This window comes from Tinamus guttatus, unplaced genomic scaffold, assembly GCF_059628265.1.
Source record: "Tinamus guttatus ecotype Peru unplaced genomic scaffold, ASM5962826v1 Tinamus_guttatus_pri_ptg000297l, whole genome shotgun sequence".
NCBI lineage: Eukaryota > Metazoa > Chordata > Aves > Tinamiformes > Tinamidae > Tinamus > Tinamus guttatus.
The window spans coordinates 537,699-553,996 of NW_028288831.1; the positions used below are offsets into that span (position 1 = coordinate 537,699).

Here is a 16,298-nt window from a genome sequence, read left to right on the forward strand (position 1 = left end):
ATACAGCTGTAAGCAGGTCTTTGCAAAGCTGTCACGTTTGTTATCTAGAGTTTTGAGTTGGACCATGGGGGAAGATTAAGATGCTGGACTGATGCTTTCTCCCTTAAGAACTTGGAGAATGCCTTCAGTTGACACTTTCATCAACTCTGAACATTACTTAAGGTATAAATGTATTCTGTGTTGCTGAGTTAGTGGAGCTGACATATAAAATAAGCTCCAGTAGGAGAGGTCAGCTTCAAATGAAACTGAAGCTTTAGTGGAGTAGTGGGAAATACTAGTTCTTTTGAGTATGTAGAATTAAGTTCCTTATGCTAGGCTTAGTATGATGTATTTTGTGTTTTTATTTAAAGTATGTTTTGTGTAGTAGGATGAAAGGGTAATAAGACATGATAGCTATTACAAAATCATCATCCCTTGGAAATAACTTTTTCTACATAGGATTCATTTTACTTTATTTAAAGAATGAAGAACTTAATTCTGAGATTGAGGATTTGAATCTTTCATTGGCCAAGGCAAGAGAGGCAACTCATAAAGCACACATCCAAAAATTCAAGGTAAGAAGCAAGCAATTAAATATGGTTTTCTCCTTTCTCCCCTTCTCCGTAGTTCTACACAGGAGGCATTTCATGTCATTGAAAGTGAAGGAATGAAAGGTTTTTAAATATGTTTAAAGCATTTAGTTGTTCTTACAAAATGAATTGCCTACAATAATTTAGTTTAAATTATGTATATTTCTGCTCTTTCAATTTTTCTCCTGTAGCTACTGAGATTTAAGGGAGAAATGTGTAAATGTAAGTTAAGAGGAGGAATGTCAAAGATATTGCAATAGTTGGGGCTTTATTAGCCTGAGTACACTTTAGTCTCCTTTCCATAAGAGATAACAGCAGCCATGTCCCTTTGCAGCTTCATACCAAGAAAGTCCTGCTTATCGGAGTATTAATCATTATAACTTTCATTTTTATGCAAGTTTGATTATTTTGGAAAGTGCTACATTAAAAATTCTGCAACTAATCCCTCCTATCTGTAGAAACTATTGCATTTCGGATAACACAGCAGACATTTTTTCCTCATTACCCTGCTAATTAGCTTCAACTTTGAGTGAGGATGGTTCCCTTTATGTGAGTAGATCAAGCTGCACAGTAACCACTTCTGCCATCTATGCTGTGAACACTGAGACGACCAGCCACAGCGGATGGCCGTGCAGAGACGTAGCCTGTGCTTTGTGCTACAGGAAACATGCTTAGACTTAGTAGCTACTTGAGCTAGTCGGCCTTCAAACTGATCAAAAAGACCTTATATATTAACACTGGTTCACATATCTCATAAAATGGTAGCGCTTACACTGCAGGTTCCTTTGCAGACCAACGTTCATGTAGCTCTTAGTTACCTAAAACTCTTATCTTACCCAGGATGTCACTGCAGGTTTTTGTTACACTGGGAAGTCTATCAGCTGACCAATATAACATTTCCTGGATCATTTGGATAACTCTCATTCCACTGTATTTTTGCACCCTGAGTGCTGAAGAGTGAAACAGGACGGTGGGGTGGGGAAAGTAGAAAGAAGTAAAGACATCCATGCTGTATGAAGGATCTCTGTGGAGTTTAGTGCTGCTTTATGTTTTAGGGTGCTGAGGATTATCAAGCTCTCTTGATGGAAAAAGAAACTCTTCTGGCAGAGCTGCGTTCGGAAAACCTCATGAAGGATACGGAAAACCGTAAGCTACAGAGGAGGATTAAAAGGACGGACCAAGAGCTAAATGACTTGAATTTAGAAAGAGAGAAGATGGAAAGGGAGCTGGATGAAGCACAACTACAGAAGAGCAGAAGTGACAAAACCATTAATGTTATTATCATTTTTTTTCTTCATAAAGTTAAAAGATAATTGATTCTATTTCTAATATGCCCTCTAAAAATTTATCATCTTTAAACTTACTTGAATGCTTTTTGGAAAGGTAAATGCATTTGCCTGGAGTCAGTGTACAAAAGACTGGCCAAGGAGATTGAAGAAAACTCGTAGGTGGTCTGCACACACAAACAACTTAAATCTCATCTTGGTAATCCTTTAGTTAAATCCCAGATAAAATCATTAGTCTGTGTAAGTGGTAAATGGTAAACATTGGTTTCAGAGTTCCTAACAGTTTAACATGCGTGCTGATGTATATTTTATAGTTTCTGTCAAGTTACATGTCTGTAAATTGCCTTACATTGCACTGCTAACTTAACTTTTTTCCTTTTCAGTTCTAATGCAGCGCAAGAGTGAGGAGTTGATTGCTACAACCTTAAGCCTAACTTCTGCTTGCTTTTTGCTATCATGGATTGGTCACTGTGAAGGCTGTATACTTAACAACTTCTGCTAGTAAAATTTCAAAAACACAGGATTAGTTGATGCAGACTTACCAAGAAAGATGTGCTGTATCTTTCCAATAACTGGCTTGCTTCATGTTCTGTTTAGGGCTTTTCATCTTGCCCTAGATACCTAGACAAGCACATTTGCTTCCAGCAAGCGCAGCTCATTCAACAACATGAAAGATCCGGTTTCCTCTCTTATTTTTCTGAAAAAAGACTACACCTCCTGCTGAGCACTTGGCATAAAACACGCTTCTCACTTGTGTGCCTTGTCACGTGTTTGTCTTTTTTTTTGTTTGTTTTGTTTTTTTTCCCCCTCATACCTTAAATCTTCTCAAAACTGCTTGCGTTAGAGTCTACACTTTTGCAAAACGGCATCTGTGGAAGAGTGGACTTCTGTCTGCTTGCAAAGGTTGCCATCCTTAGCTAGGGATTAACCAGAAGCTATAGTAAATAAGGGATAGAAGCTCATTTAATCTTTTAAGTTTAGTAAATGTTTTGCCCCTATTAAAAAAAGGGCCTCCGTAAAGCAGGAATGTATGGAACGTCTTTCAAAAAGTCTGCACTATCACTTAGATCCACTAGAGGGGTCTCTTTAGCTGCAGACAAAAAGTCTTTCCCCAACTGCTGTTTCCCCCACCCTTTCCTTTTTTTTTTTTTAAAAAAAAAAAAAAAAAAAAAAAAAAAAAACACCCTGTTATTTAACTAACAGTTCTGGTTGATTGTCAACGGTGGTTAGGCTGCTGTCACAAAATCTTAGCTCTGCTTTGAAATTTCTTCTGGGTGTTGAGGTTAAGGGGAGAAAGAACAGATAGCTCCTGTCAGTAAAACAGCTACAAAGAACATATTTTATTGATTTAAAGTATTTTTATCTTTAGCTGTCTTCTCTATTCAGAGCCTTTTTCCCCTTTCAGGGGAGCTAGACTATATATGTGTATAGGAAAAGCAGGGGAAAAGTAGGTTTGAGTAGGGCTTTGCCAGGGGATTCAAAGTTGCTTGCATTACAGAAGACTATTTGACTCCATTATGTCCAAGTTTTTCAAGTAAATGACTAGTTCCTTGGGGAAAAGCATTCGTGCCAAAAGATGAGCAGTCTCATAGAAATTATATCCCTAACCTATTTCCTACTCCTTGCAGAACAGCTGCTTCAATTTCAGAGTAGCAAGTACATTTTGATAGAGCAACACTTGCCTGTAAAATTTTGCCCATTAAGTAGTAGATGCGTGGGAGTAAAAAATATGCTATGGTAGTTTGCTTTTTGACACATAGAAAACCTCTTCAGTGATTTGATGCAAACCCTTTATGAGACAGCCATCAAAACTCTGCTCTATTTATATTTTGAGGCACCTTTTTAACAGTGTATCTACTTTTTTAGAATAAAGCTGGCACTTGTACCTGATCTTTAGTTATTCCCGTTTCAAATAAACATTTTTGGATGCCTTCTTTCACTTAGAAGGACATTTAAAATTACATCTCAGAGACAGTAGTTTTGGCCTCGTTTTTTTGTGCTTAAATATTAATAATCTCATACACAATGGAAAGGAATGTTCTCAGTGTAGTACCCCTGCTCAGGGAGGGCTGGTACCCTTCCTTTTTTCTTTTCTGACACCTTAAAAAGCAAAAACTGTCCTGATAGCTGCTGTTAAACTACAGCTTAGCCCCATTTTAAGCTCTGGATGGTTCTGTACTTTGAAACAGTAAACTCTAGACATACATTTGTACACACAGTTGATGAGGAAGAAGCATCCTTAATGCTGCTTGCATTCCCCATACTCCTGTGTCAACAGGAGACATTTCTTAAGTGAGAAACTTGAGATGGAAGAGTTTGTTCAAATTCAGTTGATTACATAGTTTTAGTAACTATTGTCTATCAAGACCTAAATGTAGATAATTAAAGTGTACTTACTAGGTATTCATATTTGATCAGTTGATTGGGGAAATGCAGGAAAACTTATTAGGCATAATTTCTTCCTACTCGTGGTTTAGCTTGAGAGGGAGGTTTTTGGAATTTCACGCCTTAATTATTCACCAACCTGTTTTCCATCTGACAAGGAGAGGGAGGCATCTGCTCCAGTCTTCTCCATTACGGTGCTTCACATTCATTTTTCTTAGTTCAACTATCATTAATCATAGGGAAGTCTCTTGGGAGAAAGGTTGGCAGAAAGAATTGCCAAGTTTATGCTCCGAGAATTGTAGGTACTATATTACACTTGCAACTCAATGTAGAGAAGGCAATAGTTTTTCTCCCAGACAATTTGAGCGGTCAATGAGTTCAAGCAGCCTGCTATAGTGATGGATAGTTTTGTGTGTTACAGAAATCTGGCTCATGCAAAGAAAATAATTATTGGTTTCAACACAAGCTTGTTCTGGCAAGGATTTAGGGGACTCTGGGGGCAAAGTAGTAGAAGCAAAGTGTCTGCAAAATGCAACTTTCTCGTAGGCTCTCTGATATTCATATCTGAATTCATGTGCTTTGTCAGCGCAGGTCTCCTAAACCTGGCATAATGTCTGAGCTGCTTAAAGGCAGAGCCTGGTCTCTGTGCTTGACAGGTGCTGTACACTAGAAATACTATTATTTTACATCCAGACCCGTTCTAAGAATAGGTAGTGAGCTGTAGTGCTGTTATTGCAGCAACCACTTTTCTAGATGTACATGCCTATATCTTTGCTTCTTGAGGCAGTTTATGGCTTTCATAAAAAGAAATCAGAATTTTGGTCGCTTTAAGTTGTAGGACTTCAAGTGGTCTTTTAAGGTCTAGTGCCTACTAGTAGGTGAAAGATTCACTAAAAGCCTCTCATCAAATTATCGAAACATAATATAAAAATAAAAAGCAGAGTGAGAATCCTAACATTGCTGTTGGTCTTCCAGTTCAAGGGCTGCGTAGGAAGAGTCTCGAGGTGACCCCCTAACTTGAAGCCAGAAGCCTTTGCAGTTATCAGATCTTATGCTATCTCCTAAAAGAGTTGCTTTTCACTGAATTCTGTGTTTATAGTTAGTAATTGTGTAGAGCTCGAAATATATTTGAGACTTTGTTTATATATGGACAAAACTTGAGACTGATTCTACGGTTCTTCAATTTTCTTAGGCAAGTGAATAGTCTTATTGATTATGAAAAAAACCTCCAAACTCTTTATTAATTGCAGAACCGAAGATCCAGCTTTATGCGTTATTTGAATAACATTTGATGATGTTTTGGGAACAGTCATTGTTTTTTTTAGCTGAATCCTGTTAATGAATCTGAAATTAAGAAAATTAAAAGGCAGTATAAATATCACTTTCTATTTAAGATGTGCAACAAACAGAACTAAAGCAATGAATAGTAAAATAATGTTAGAATTTGATGTGAACCTGCATGAAGCAATGTAATTAAGTCAAGAAAAGGACATAAAGCAGTTTCTCAAAAGACTGCAATTAAAGTGTCACGAATACTATTTCCTTGTACTTTGAATAGCAAACAGCTCTCGCGTTTTGAATCCCAGTGCGGGTAATTGTGGTGTTTATAGGTGACTAGCATAAGCACAAACTATTTAAAAGGCTTACCATGCTTCCCAAATGGGCCCTTTTGCAAATAAAACGAAAACAAATGTATTTTAAGATGTAGGCTCTATTAGATATTTCGAGTCTGAAGAGAAGTTTAAATAGAACAACGTCTCCTGTATGTTTAACTTTGGACAACGGCTCTTTTGCTCTTTTGAGGTTGCTGCAATAACAGCACTGCAGCCCATCGGTCATCAAACTGATTTTTCACTTGTGATTGGTAGTTTGAAGTTTGTGCTCTTCTCAAAATGTTTTGGTGTTTCTGACTTTTTGTTTTGTTTTGTTTTGTTTTGTTTTATTTTATTTTATTTTAGCTGCAGGAGTAACTAGCCATGCAGGCTTAGTGCAACAATTTCCATGGTGTGATGGGAGAAAGAACAAAAGACATACTGAATTACCCCTAACCAATTTGCTCCTATCTCTAGTAAAGGAGTAAATTGACTCAGAAGCGTGTATTCATTCTGACAGTGACAACATGGATGTGCATGATATTCTCTATAGCTTTGGAGTCCAGTCATACTGTGTGAAAAGCGTTTAAACAACAACAAATTAGATTTAGAAAAGACAGTGCAGACACCTCCTCCAAAATTTCTCTATCTGTCTTCATGGGATGCCAGGAGGAAGATGCTGGTTTAAATACAATCTCCACACTGTATAGTGATATAAGTAATGTAAAGTGATGAAAACTTAAATTAATAATATGGGTTGTCACTTTGAAATTTTTCTTTTTTTTTAAGTTGATTTACTAAATAATCTGCTTTTTTTTTTTTTGTAGGACCTTAGAAATCAGCTAGAGAAATTACATGGTGAAATGACTGAGAAAGAAAAAGCAGTTGAACATCATTACAATATTCTGCTGAGTGAAAGCAATCAGAAGTTGCAGAGCCAAGAACTAGTTATAAAGCAGCTAACAGACAATGTCAATCAAAAGGATCTATTGCTTCAGGTAGGTAGACTTCAGCTGAAATGAAAAATGAAAGCTTATCATTTGATTTTGTATGAGGAATTATTACAAAATCCCACTTATATTTGGAATTACTGTTGATGATAATGCTTCACATTTTATATTACTGTAGTCACAGATAGACATTTAATTATAGAACTGTGTGGCATTTAGCGAGATTTCTTTTTAGGGTTTTATGAAACATGTGGACAAAGGGAAAAGAAAGCTTTCTTAATACCTATGTGGAATTTTCACTGTTGTGTCAATATACTTTAAAAGCTCTGAAGTACCTATGATTTTCAGTTTGTCTGCAGTAACTCGAATTTGAGAAATTATACTGGAATATTTTCTCATTTTTGGAAAAAGCCCCTTCCAAGTAAGATACATGAGAAAGGAGCTGCCTGAATGATAACAGACTCCTGCCCAAACATTCTTCTATAGAGGGAGATAAAATTCTGGAATACACAGAATTTCAGCTAGCAGCGCAAAAAGTAGTAGTTGAGGTTGCTCTCTGTACCTGGACACCAAAGTGTGTTTCTTGATTTAGTGTGTAAATGCTGCTTATTTTATCGAGGCCTCAGATTTAACTGCTGATGCTATTTGAAATGTTGGATAGTGGCTGAAACTTTCTTGTTCCTATTACGTTAATTTGGGCTCTTCTTTGCAAAGTATATAAAGAACGTGTGCAGGGTCTTTGCTGGATAGTCTTCATCTTTTAGTTGTTTAGTTGAAACTAGGGCAAATTTTGAAAATTGGTTTCTTTTCTTTTGTCAGAAACTTGATGGAACAATTAAAGAAAAAGATGTAGAATTGCAGGCCCTTATTAATAAGTACAAGAACCTTCTAAAAGCCAATGAAGAACTTGAGCTGAAAAATGAAGGCTTAATAAAGGAAAAATGTGTTGTACAGTCTCAGGAGTCAATTATCAAGATAGTCAGAGAGCTAGAGGTGAGTTTGATAAAACTGTTACTATTTGCAGAGAAATATTTTGATTTGAAATTGGTGAGAATTTTGACTTTGTCTTCAAAGATGTGAGTTCAGATTCATCATAGTTCATCCATGTGGCGAGGTGCAGTTTTTTCTTCAGATTAGGACCATCTAATTTGAAAGTTTTTCATGTCTTCTCACGTCTTTTCATGTCTCATATCATTACAATAGATGTAAGCACAAAGACCTCAGTATTGCTAACAGAAATTCTGCAAATTGTGTTTTTAAAGCTTGCCCAAAAATGCAGGATCATGAAGGAGAGAGGACTGAGGGGATAAATATTTTATTTCTTTAAAAATCAGTAAAATTTTAAAGGCTTCATCACTGATCTCTCATTATTCTATTCTCTCTCTCAGTGAATTCATAGCCCAAGGGTTAATCTGTAATAATCTACTCTGATTGAAACTCAATTAACCAGAATAAACTAGTCTTAGAACACTGAAATCACTGCAATCAGATCGAGACTGTTTTCCTATACAAAAATGTTCTTTATTGTCAAAATGATGATAAGCCCTTTATTGTTAATTTTTGTCCTATATTTTTAATTGGCTTCCATTGTTTTAAAAGAGTATTATGTGCCATCATAAGTGTGCCTGATATTGTGCTCTGAGTTTACATGGCGTCAATGCACTGTTTACTGTCAGAAGGTGTGTAAAATATATTGCCTGCCTACCATTAAAAGGTAAGAGTTTGTTGTAGATAGAAATATTTTCTATGGGAGGTCATTTGCTTCTGAAGAGAGATGCAGAGGAGACTGTTCCTCTAATAGGTAAGGGGAAAAGCTCGTACTTGCAGCAAAAATTCCAAATCTAGTTCCAAAGAATTAGTGGCCACAGGAGGTAAATGGAGCCTGGAAATGAGGATGCTTCTAGGGAAAGAACAAAACTGTACTTTAAAGCAAGAGAAGAAAGGAACTACCTGCTCATTTGGTGGCACAAATTGAAAAGAATGGTTAGTATTCAAAATATGAGGTCAAAATTTGAAGTCTTAATATATAGATTTATTTCTATTTTTCTGCTTTTATATCGGCAAAGAAGAAAAGGTGACTTAATGATGAGAAGGGTTGGAATAAGTTGCTCACTCCATCAGTGAACATTAATTGGTGTGTACAGATTAGAGAACAAATAAGGACTTTTGAAGATACGTTATTTCTTCATTTTCTGTTATTTGCACCCTGGTGTTTTAAGAACTTTAAAAGGATCAGGCAAAGTAACCTCATTTAGGATAACACTTCCTAGCAGTGAAGGGAGCTCCTTCATTTGTTTAATAATCTATCAGTCATTAGTGATTTTTTTTCTCAAGAATATTTAAAATGAAATGGCAATGGCAAAGGAAATGTTAATCCTATATATTATGTGACATTATGAACATGTGTAATGAGCCACTTAATGTGTTATGGACACAGAAGGGGGCATGCAAGACCCCTCTGAGACACAGAGCCTGTTTGGCAAGCTCAGAGCAGCGGAACTTCCTCACGGTTTGCCATGGATCCAGCGCAGAGTATATCAAAGCAGACGTTGACATACGTACAGAGAAAATAAAATAAGATCTGTGAAAGGTTAGGTAGAAATTTTACTTCCATTAAACAAACGGCAATGCATTCATCGAGCTTTTGTAATGAAGGCAACCTGTGGAAAATCATATAGAATTAATAAAAATCAAACACTAACTTTCCTCACCCCACTTCCAATCCTGTATGTAGCAGCGGCAAGCGAAGCCACGCATGGTAATGACCCAATATCCACCTTCTAATCACAACCCATTCTGCCTTGCTGGTTCGCCTGGTGCTTGTGAACAATGCCTAATCACAGCCCATTGTCCTCTCGCTCCACCTCCAGACAAGATCCCCTCCTGTAAGAGCATATTAATCACAAGTTTTTGGACGCAGATTAGCCGGCGCGATGCTCTCATTGGCGGCTGTGGCTTCTTTGATGACTTTGCGGCGCTGCCGCAGCCCTCCACGCACGCGCAGCTGGAGCAGCCCCGCGGCGGGGAACAGAAACCACCTCTGCTCCCTCACTGATACGTAAAGTTGGAGAAACTGAAATGAGACATGCAGAACTTTCTCTCTTTCATGATACCTTTTTACTCTATTTTAATGTAAGGATAAATTTTAAAGCAACCAACATCCAAAGCTCTGCTGGGTGCCTTGGCCAGGCCGGGGAAGATAAATGACAGTTTCTAATTAAAGTTTGGATTCTTGAGCCACAGTCATGGGCTAGAGAGAAAGACAGTGCAAGAGGCTGATAATTAGGTTAGTCATGCAACTGCTGACTCGGGTATCTATGAAGTCTCGAATGAAATATTCTGGACTTTATGAATTTAGCCATGAGCCAGTGAATTTAGAAGCTCAGCCGACTCCATGTAATTTGAAAACTTGTGTTTGTTTTGCACTTAATGCCCTTCTCTTGGTGCCAGTACTCCTTTATCCACAAAACATTTGTTAGGCATTTGCTAGGCAAGTGTATGTCTAACGCAGTTTTTTAGACCTGCGCTGTTCACTTTAATATCTAGAAAAGCAGCAACATTTGGAAAAGCAGTTCTTGCTCAATCCTCTAGTTGTGCTTCTGGGTTGTTATGCTGTGCATGTAATCTTGCATGGAGCACATGCTGGAGTAAAGAGCCACAGTGGTGAGAGTTTTAATTCTAAATTGATTTTTGTAAGTGTAAACAAAATCATTATAATTGCTATAATATAGCCTTTCTGTGATGTCTTTATTCTGCTTGAGGTTGGAATAGGAAACGTATTTAGCTGATAGACTACAAGGCAAATCTGATGCTTCTGCAGTCACAAGGCACTTTGTAATTCCTATATAATCAGCACATTTTTTTGACTTTGGTTATAATTACTCTAGTAGTTAGGGAGTTAATCCTGTGCAATCAGGGAATTGTAGAATACTGTGTGCCTGCAACTGTGATGTTGAATTTGCTGCAGTTGGAGAATTATAGTCAATGCACCAAAGTTATTGATGTAGCCAGAGCATTGCAGTCCATGAGGGTCCTGAGGGGTGGAATTGATGCAGTGGCTGCAGGACTGTGGTCGTGTCTTAATTCTTGGCATGGAGGTGGTCTGGATGTTGTTGCCACCTCGTCTTTGCTATGGAAAGCAATGACTAGAGGTGACTAGTCTTTTTTTAATGCAAGTGTCCTGTCTATTAAATTGTGATCAGCGCATGGCAGCTGTTGCTTTCATCTCTTGAAAATCGATGTTATGAACGGAACGTGCAAACAGGGAGCTAGTTCAATTTCTGATTTGATGAGATGAGTTTATACCTGAAAATGAGAATCGTTTTTTTTTTTTTGTTACTCTCTGTGTCCTCACACACTTTAAATGTGATGCTTTTAACTTATTACAATGAACTTGGCCTGGTGGCAGGAACGGATGGGGTTGGTGTATCTCACCATTTCCATATTAGCAGAAACTTCATCTTAAAGAAGTTGGCTTGATGAAGGGATATTTAGAGATGTGTCCACCCCTTCTGCCTCGCGTATCAACAAGAGGGCCATGCGATGCTCAGACCCGTCAGCTTTGGGCTATTTCTGTGACTCTCTTGCATGACTCGGTGATGTGTGACAATCTTACTGTTATCAGTGAGTTTGTTTCATTTGTGAAAGAACATACATGTAGCTCAGTGCAACTGTAGAAGAAATGGTGGTGGGTGAATCAGTGCTGAGATGCAGGTTATAACCTTCTATCATTCATCCACTATTTTTCAGAGACTTTGAAATCATCCATATGCTTGTTGTAAACAAGAGAGTATTCAGTGAAGCAGCAGGATATTCTTGTGACTTTGCCAATAAGTTACCTATTGTGGAGCTATAAACCTTTTATTTCCACTGCTAACAATTTGAGGAAGCTTTTAATGAAAATAACTTACGTTTTCTATCCCTGCTGCTTTACAATAGTATATTGAACTTAAATATAGACTTTAATGCATTAGATTGCCTCCTTTCATGGGGTTATAAATCCTTCAGTGCAGTTTGGTCCTGCTTGTCTTGCAGCTATCTCCTCTAGCACATTTTCCCTCACATCATGTGTCAAGAGGTTTAATGTTTCATTAACTCTCATAGCATTATGGTCTATATAAGTAACAGAGCAGGCTTATGTTTTGTATACCTTTGGGAAGCTGGTTGGAATAATTCAGTCCTGCACTTTATTTAGAAGTGACAATAATTGCCTACAGAAAAGGAGACATTCTCATCCTGATTATTAGTGGAACATTCTGAAAATTCAGAATACATCATGATTTTACTAACCTTTATCTAGATAGTTCAATTTAGAAGTCATAACAACTTGTCCTAGTCCTGATTTATGCTCTTGTCACATTCAGATTTAAGAAACAGCTCCTGTTTCTCATAATGCAGAAAAAAAAGAGTTGGAAGGATTTGTGAGGTTACAGAGATTTTGGTGCAAACTAAAACTAAATTAACAAGGGAATTCCAAAAGAAACATAAGAAACCTCTGCTTAGCATTGCTTTGTTAATACACTGGTCATAGACCCTGAAAAATGTAATCTGTAATCTAATTTATGTACCATACAGTCTTCAGGGTGACATTACTTTGCCAATGGTTCAGAAAAAGCTTTTAATTAGAACACGGTTTGGAAATGTCTTCAGTGATAATTGAAGAGCTTATGTCAGACATATGAAAAGTTCAGGAGAGCTTTTAGCTGACTGTTAACTATCTAATGTAAGTCAAGATTTACCTCTCTGTTGCTTTCTATGTCACTGAGCAGTGTAACAGTCAGTGATCCAGCTTTCCCCAAATTAAATTGCAATCTCGGTAGTTTGTTTAGTGCCTGTTCTTAAAAGGCTTTGATAAGATTCTTTAACTCAGGCTGTTATATTTGCTTTTCTACGAGATTTTTAGAACATAGTATAGTAAGATCTACTATGCAGATTAACCAGAATAGTTTGATCGAAACTTGATTACATTTGCAAAATGTTACCTATTTGTTAGCACGCTGTTGACGAATGTGCATAAATAATGAAAAGCAAACAACAGTTGTCCTTGCTTTTGTAGGGTTTACTTTGCAGATTACTGAATTTTTCAAGCTAATAGAGTCTTTGCATCATTAGTGTGAATTAGCAAGATTCTACTGTAGCTGAATTTCTGTTGCAATTCCCTCCTTAGGAATTGCAATTGCAGTAATAACAGCTGCTTGAAACTCCTGGGTGTAGATTGCTTCCCTGTTAAAGAACTGTTTACTAATGATTCAGTATCTCTTGAGAGTTTTGTTTCCAATCTTGAGCTTGTAATATGGAGAAAATAGAATTATTTCATCTTGAGTTCATCTTGTTCTCTTGAGTTATCTTTCCATACTATAGCCATACACATTCTCCCTAAGCAATGGAACTTTTTTGTTCTTTTTTTCATTTTTTTTGGTCAGAAAGGAAACCTGAGAGGAGCAACAGGGTCTATTACTCTTCAAAACAGAGGCAGAAGATAGAGTGTCTGACATTAATAAATCTAATTTTCCTATAGATGCCCAGAAGAAACTCCACAGCTTTTCTCTTCTGAGCAGAATGATATCTTTCATATTTCTTTGTAATGGCTGCAAGCAAATATTCATTTAAAAAGATGCAGTTTTGCTTCCTTCTAAAACACTGTCTGGGTGTTTGTTTTGGAATATAAGAAATCTCAGGTTCTTTCAGTGGCCACTTAGTGAGGAATCTGGATTTATTATAATAATAATATACCTGCTGCGAGCAAGACTGCAGGTAAATCATTTTCTTTTCTTGGCACAAGAAAAGAAGCAACTTGCAGTGACCCAGCTGATTATTTAGAAAGCTGACTCAATGAATATGTGTCTGACATGCTCATCCTTTATTTGTTGCCTTCTTACAATCCTTTTTGTTCAGAAATGGGACAGAATTTGCAGAAACTGCTCCCCTTAAGAAGGTTAATATAATCCAAAGCATGGAGAGGATTGTTAGGACAGTGTTCTAAAGGGTGTGCTTAGAGCTTGGTGCTTTTCCCTTCCTTCCACTTCTCTGAAATGTCTATTTGCCAGGTTGTTCTTGGGCTGTGAATTTACAAACTTTGAAAGTGACAATGCAGGGCCAAAAAAAATCTATTTAAACTGTGAGAAAAATGATGAGTCGCTGTTTAGATGTTATGTTCTTATGGTAGGTAAATACTGGGGCAGTATTAACCTCCTTTAATAGCAGCTTTTTGAAGTAGCATCAATATTTTCCAGATTTACGTTAGGTTCTTGGAGGTGGGCAGCAACTTCGTGAGCAACTTTTGAGCTAGTTTAGTGACTTCTGAACTTTTACTTCTCTCACCTTTTCTTTCAGTGATGTGCACATTGTTTAGACATGCAAACTTAAAAATTACCTTGCGGGTTTAATGGATATTCTTTTTAATATAGGAAAAAAAAGAATCTGAGTATGAAAAGTTGATCCTTGCTTTAAGAAAGGAGCAAAATATTTATTCTACTTTAGTGAAGACCTTCAAAGAATCAGATAGGTAAGTGCTTTTTCTATTTTGCTAGATATTTTAAGCACAAAGGGGCTGAATTAGAAGTTGTTAAAAAGGTGTAATTCAACTGGCATGGTAATTATTTAATATGAGGTGATAGTTAATAAGGCACAAGATAACTGTAGTCTCCTTAGAATAAATATTTTTGTAGGTGTCCATGAAAAGTTATTTTTAGTGTTTTTTCTCCTCTTTAGCAATTGGAAATGGAAGGAAACTAACTATTGAGACTGGGACTTGTTCACTGGAACATAGAAAAGGGCTGAACCACAGTGAATTTGTTGGGTGCCCAAACATTATGAAAATGTCATTCCATTTTCCATTTCTTCCTTTTAAAAACACAGATAATCTCTATCTACCTTGAGAGTGGCAGTGTGAGTGTTATGATGATAATATAGGCAAGTATGGTTTTGGAGAAGATTAAACAAAACAGCATAATTGAAGTTTGCGTAGTGTATTTTCAATGTACAGCATTCAGAATGTATTGGGAGGCAGGAGTTAAGGTTTTTCAGCCTTTTTAAATCAAAGAACACAGTAATCTGTGGCCTACTTTGTAGCCTATCATTGCTTGGCAGTTGAGGGGGTTTGTTATGATAAAATAAGTAAAATTCTTAGCCTTTAGGTAAAAGAAATGTGATTGTTATATAAAAATGTGCTTTTACTGTTATAATTATAAATATTTTAATTAGGTATTGGCAGCACTTGGGAGGCAGCTTCTAACTCTTCCTGCCTGAAGGCAATGGCTTATACTGCCAACTTGGTGGGAATGTGTTTGTTTTGCAGTCACTTTGCAGACCAATATAGTTGCAAACCATAAAGTGAGTAGCAGGAAAGGAGGGAAGAGCTGGTATTTGGATTAAGCACATGAGTAGCAATGCCATTGTGTGCTTGGCCTCAGCTCAGAAGGTAGTTTTGATACTCAAATCTTTTTCATTAGAAATAGGCATAAAGGTTAGAAAATTGAGGTTATTTCTTACCTGGAGGAAAAGAGCAATGCCTGTTTTCACCTTGTTCTGTAGAATAATCAGCAAAGGTGTTTGATTTGAGTTTTGATTTGAGATTTCATAGGAAGGCTCATTTATGCCTGAAACACATACTGTGGGTAAGCTGATTATGTCAAGACTCTATATAGCAATGTCAGCCATAAAATGACTAACTGTGGATATCACAATACTCTCCAGAGATTTTAAAATGTCTTTCACAATATTACCAAAGTCGACTGTGCCTCATCAAGGTAACAGGAGCTTCAGTGTGAACAGGAGCAGAGCAAATAGTTCTACTTTCTAGGCAGGGAATTGTAGGAAGAGCAGTGAATTACACAGCCTGCAGAGTTCAGCTTTCTTATTGGTGTAAATGCCATGTTTCTTTGTTTTTCTTCTTAATTTTTGCTGATCATTTAAGGAGATTTCTCTCTTCAAAAACATTCTTGAGCAAGAGAGAGTTGGTTAAGGCAATAATTTATTGCATAAGCAACACTGACAGCAGCATGCTTGTCAGGAGACCAAGTGAGCATCATTTCATACAAGCTGCCTTTTCATTAAAGGGTTTCTACAGCATGCGGTGCTGCCATGTAGTTGCCTGTAAAATGGATTTAAGAGTTTTGGTGAAAGACTTCTCAATGCTTAGGCATTTTCGAACAGTGGATTGAAAATCAGCAGCTTAATTTGTATTAAAATATTGACATTCTGAGCAAATTAAATGCAAAAATAATAAAATCACTTCAGTAATACTGTAGTTATTTGATATTAAAACCAATTTATATCTTCTTATTAAAAATTCACCTTTTTAAATATACTTAGTTTTTTTTATGGACTGCTCATAACTGTCTTATAGATGTTGTTGAAGCCTGTGGGCAAGACGTAGATAGGGGACAGCTAGATGTGCTGACACTGTAGGGACAGAGAGGCAGAGGGTAATGCTCAAGCATGCACATTCAGTGGCCACCTTGGAAGAAGAATTGCTTACGGAATTAATTCATGTTCATAAACTGCCATGTGTAAGTT

At 37.0% G+C, this 16,298-nt stretch overlaps 1 protein-coding gene across 1 annotated transcript in view; it reads left to right on the forward strand.

Moving 5' to 3' along the window:
• CDK5RAP2 (CDK5 regulatory subunit associated protein 2) overlaps positions 1-16,298 on the forward strand; it is a 72,051-nt gene that overhangs the window by 12,288 nt on the left and 43,465 nt on the right. Inside the window, exons 11-15 of the mRNA XM_088527962.1 lie at positions 462-554; positions 1,625-1,843; positions 6,660-6,830; positions 7,602-7,775; positions 14,189-14,286. Coding sequence (XP_088384088.1) covers positions 462-554; positions 1,625-1,843; positions 6,660-6,830; positions 7,602-7,775; positions 14,189-14,286 — 755 coding nt within the window. The remainder of the gene's footprint in view (positions 1-461; positions 555-1,624; positions 1,844-6,659; positions 6,831-7,601; positions 7,776-14,188; positions 14,287-16,298) is intronic.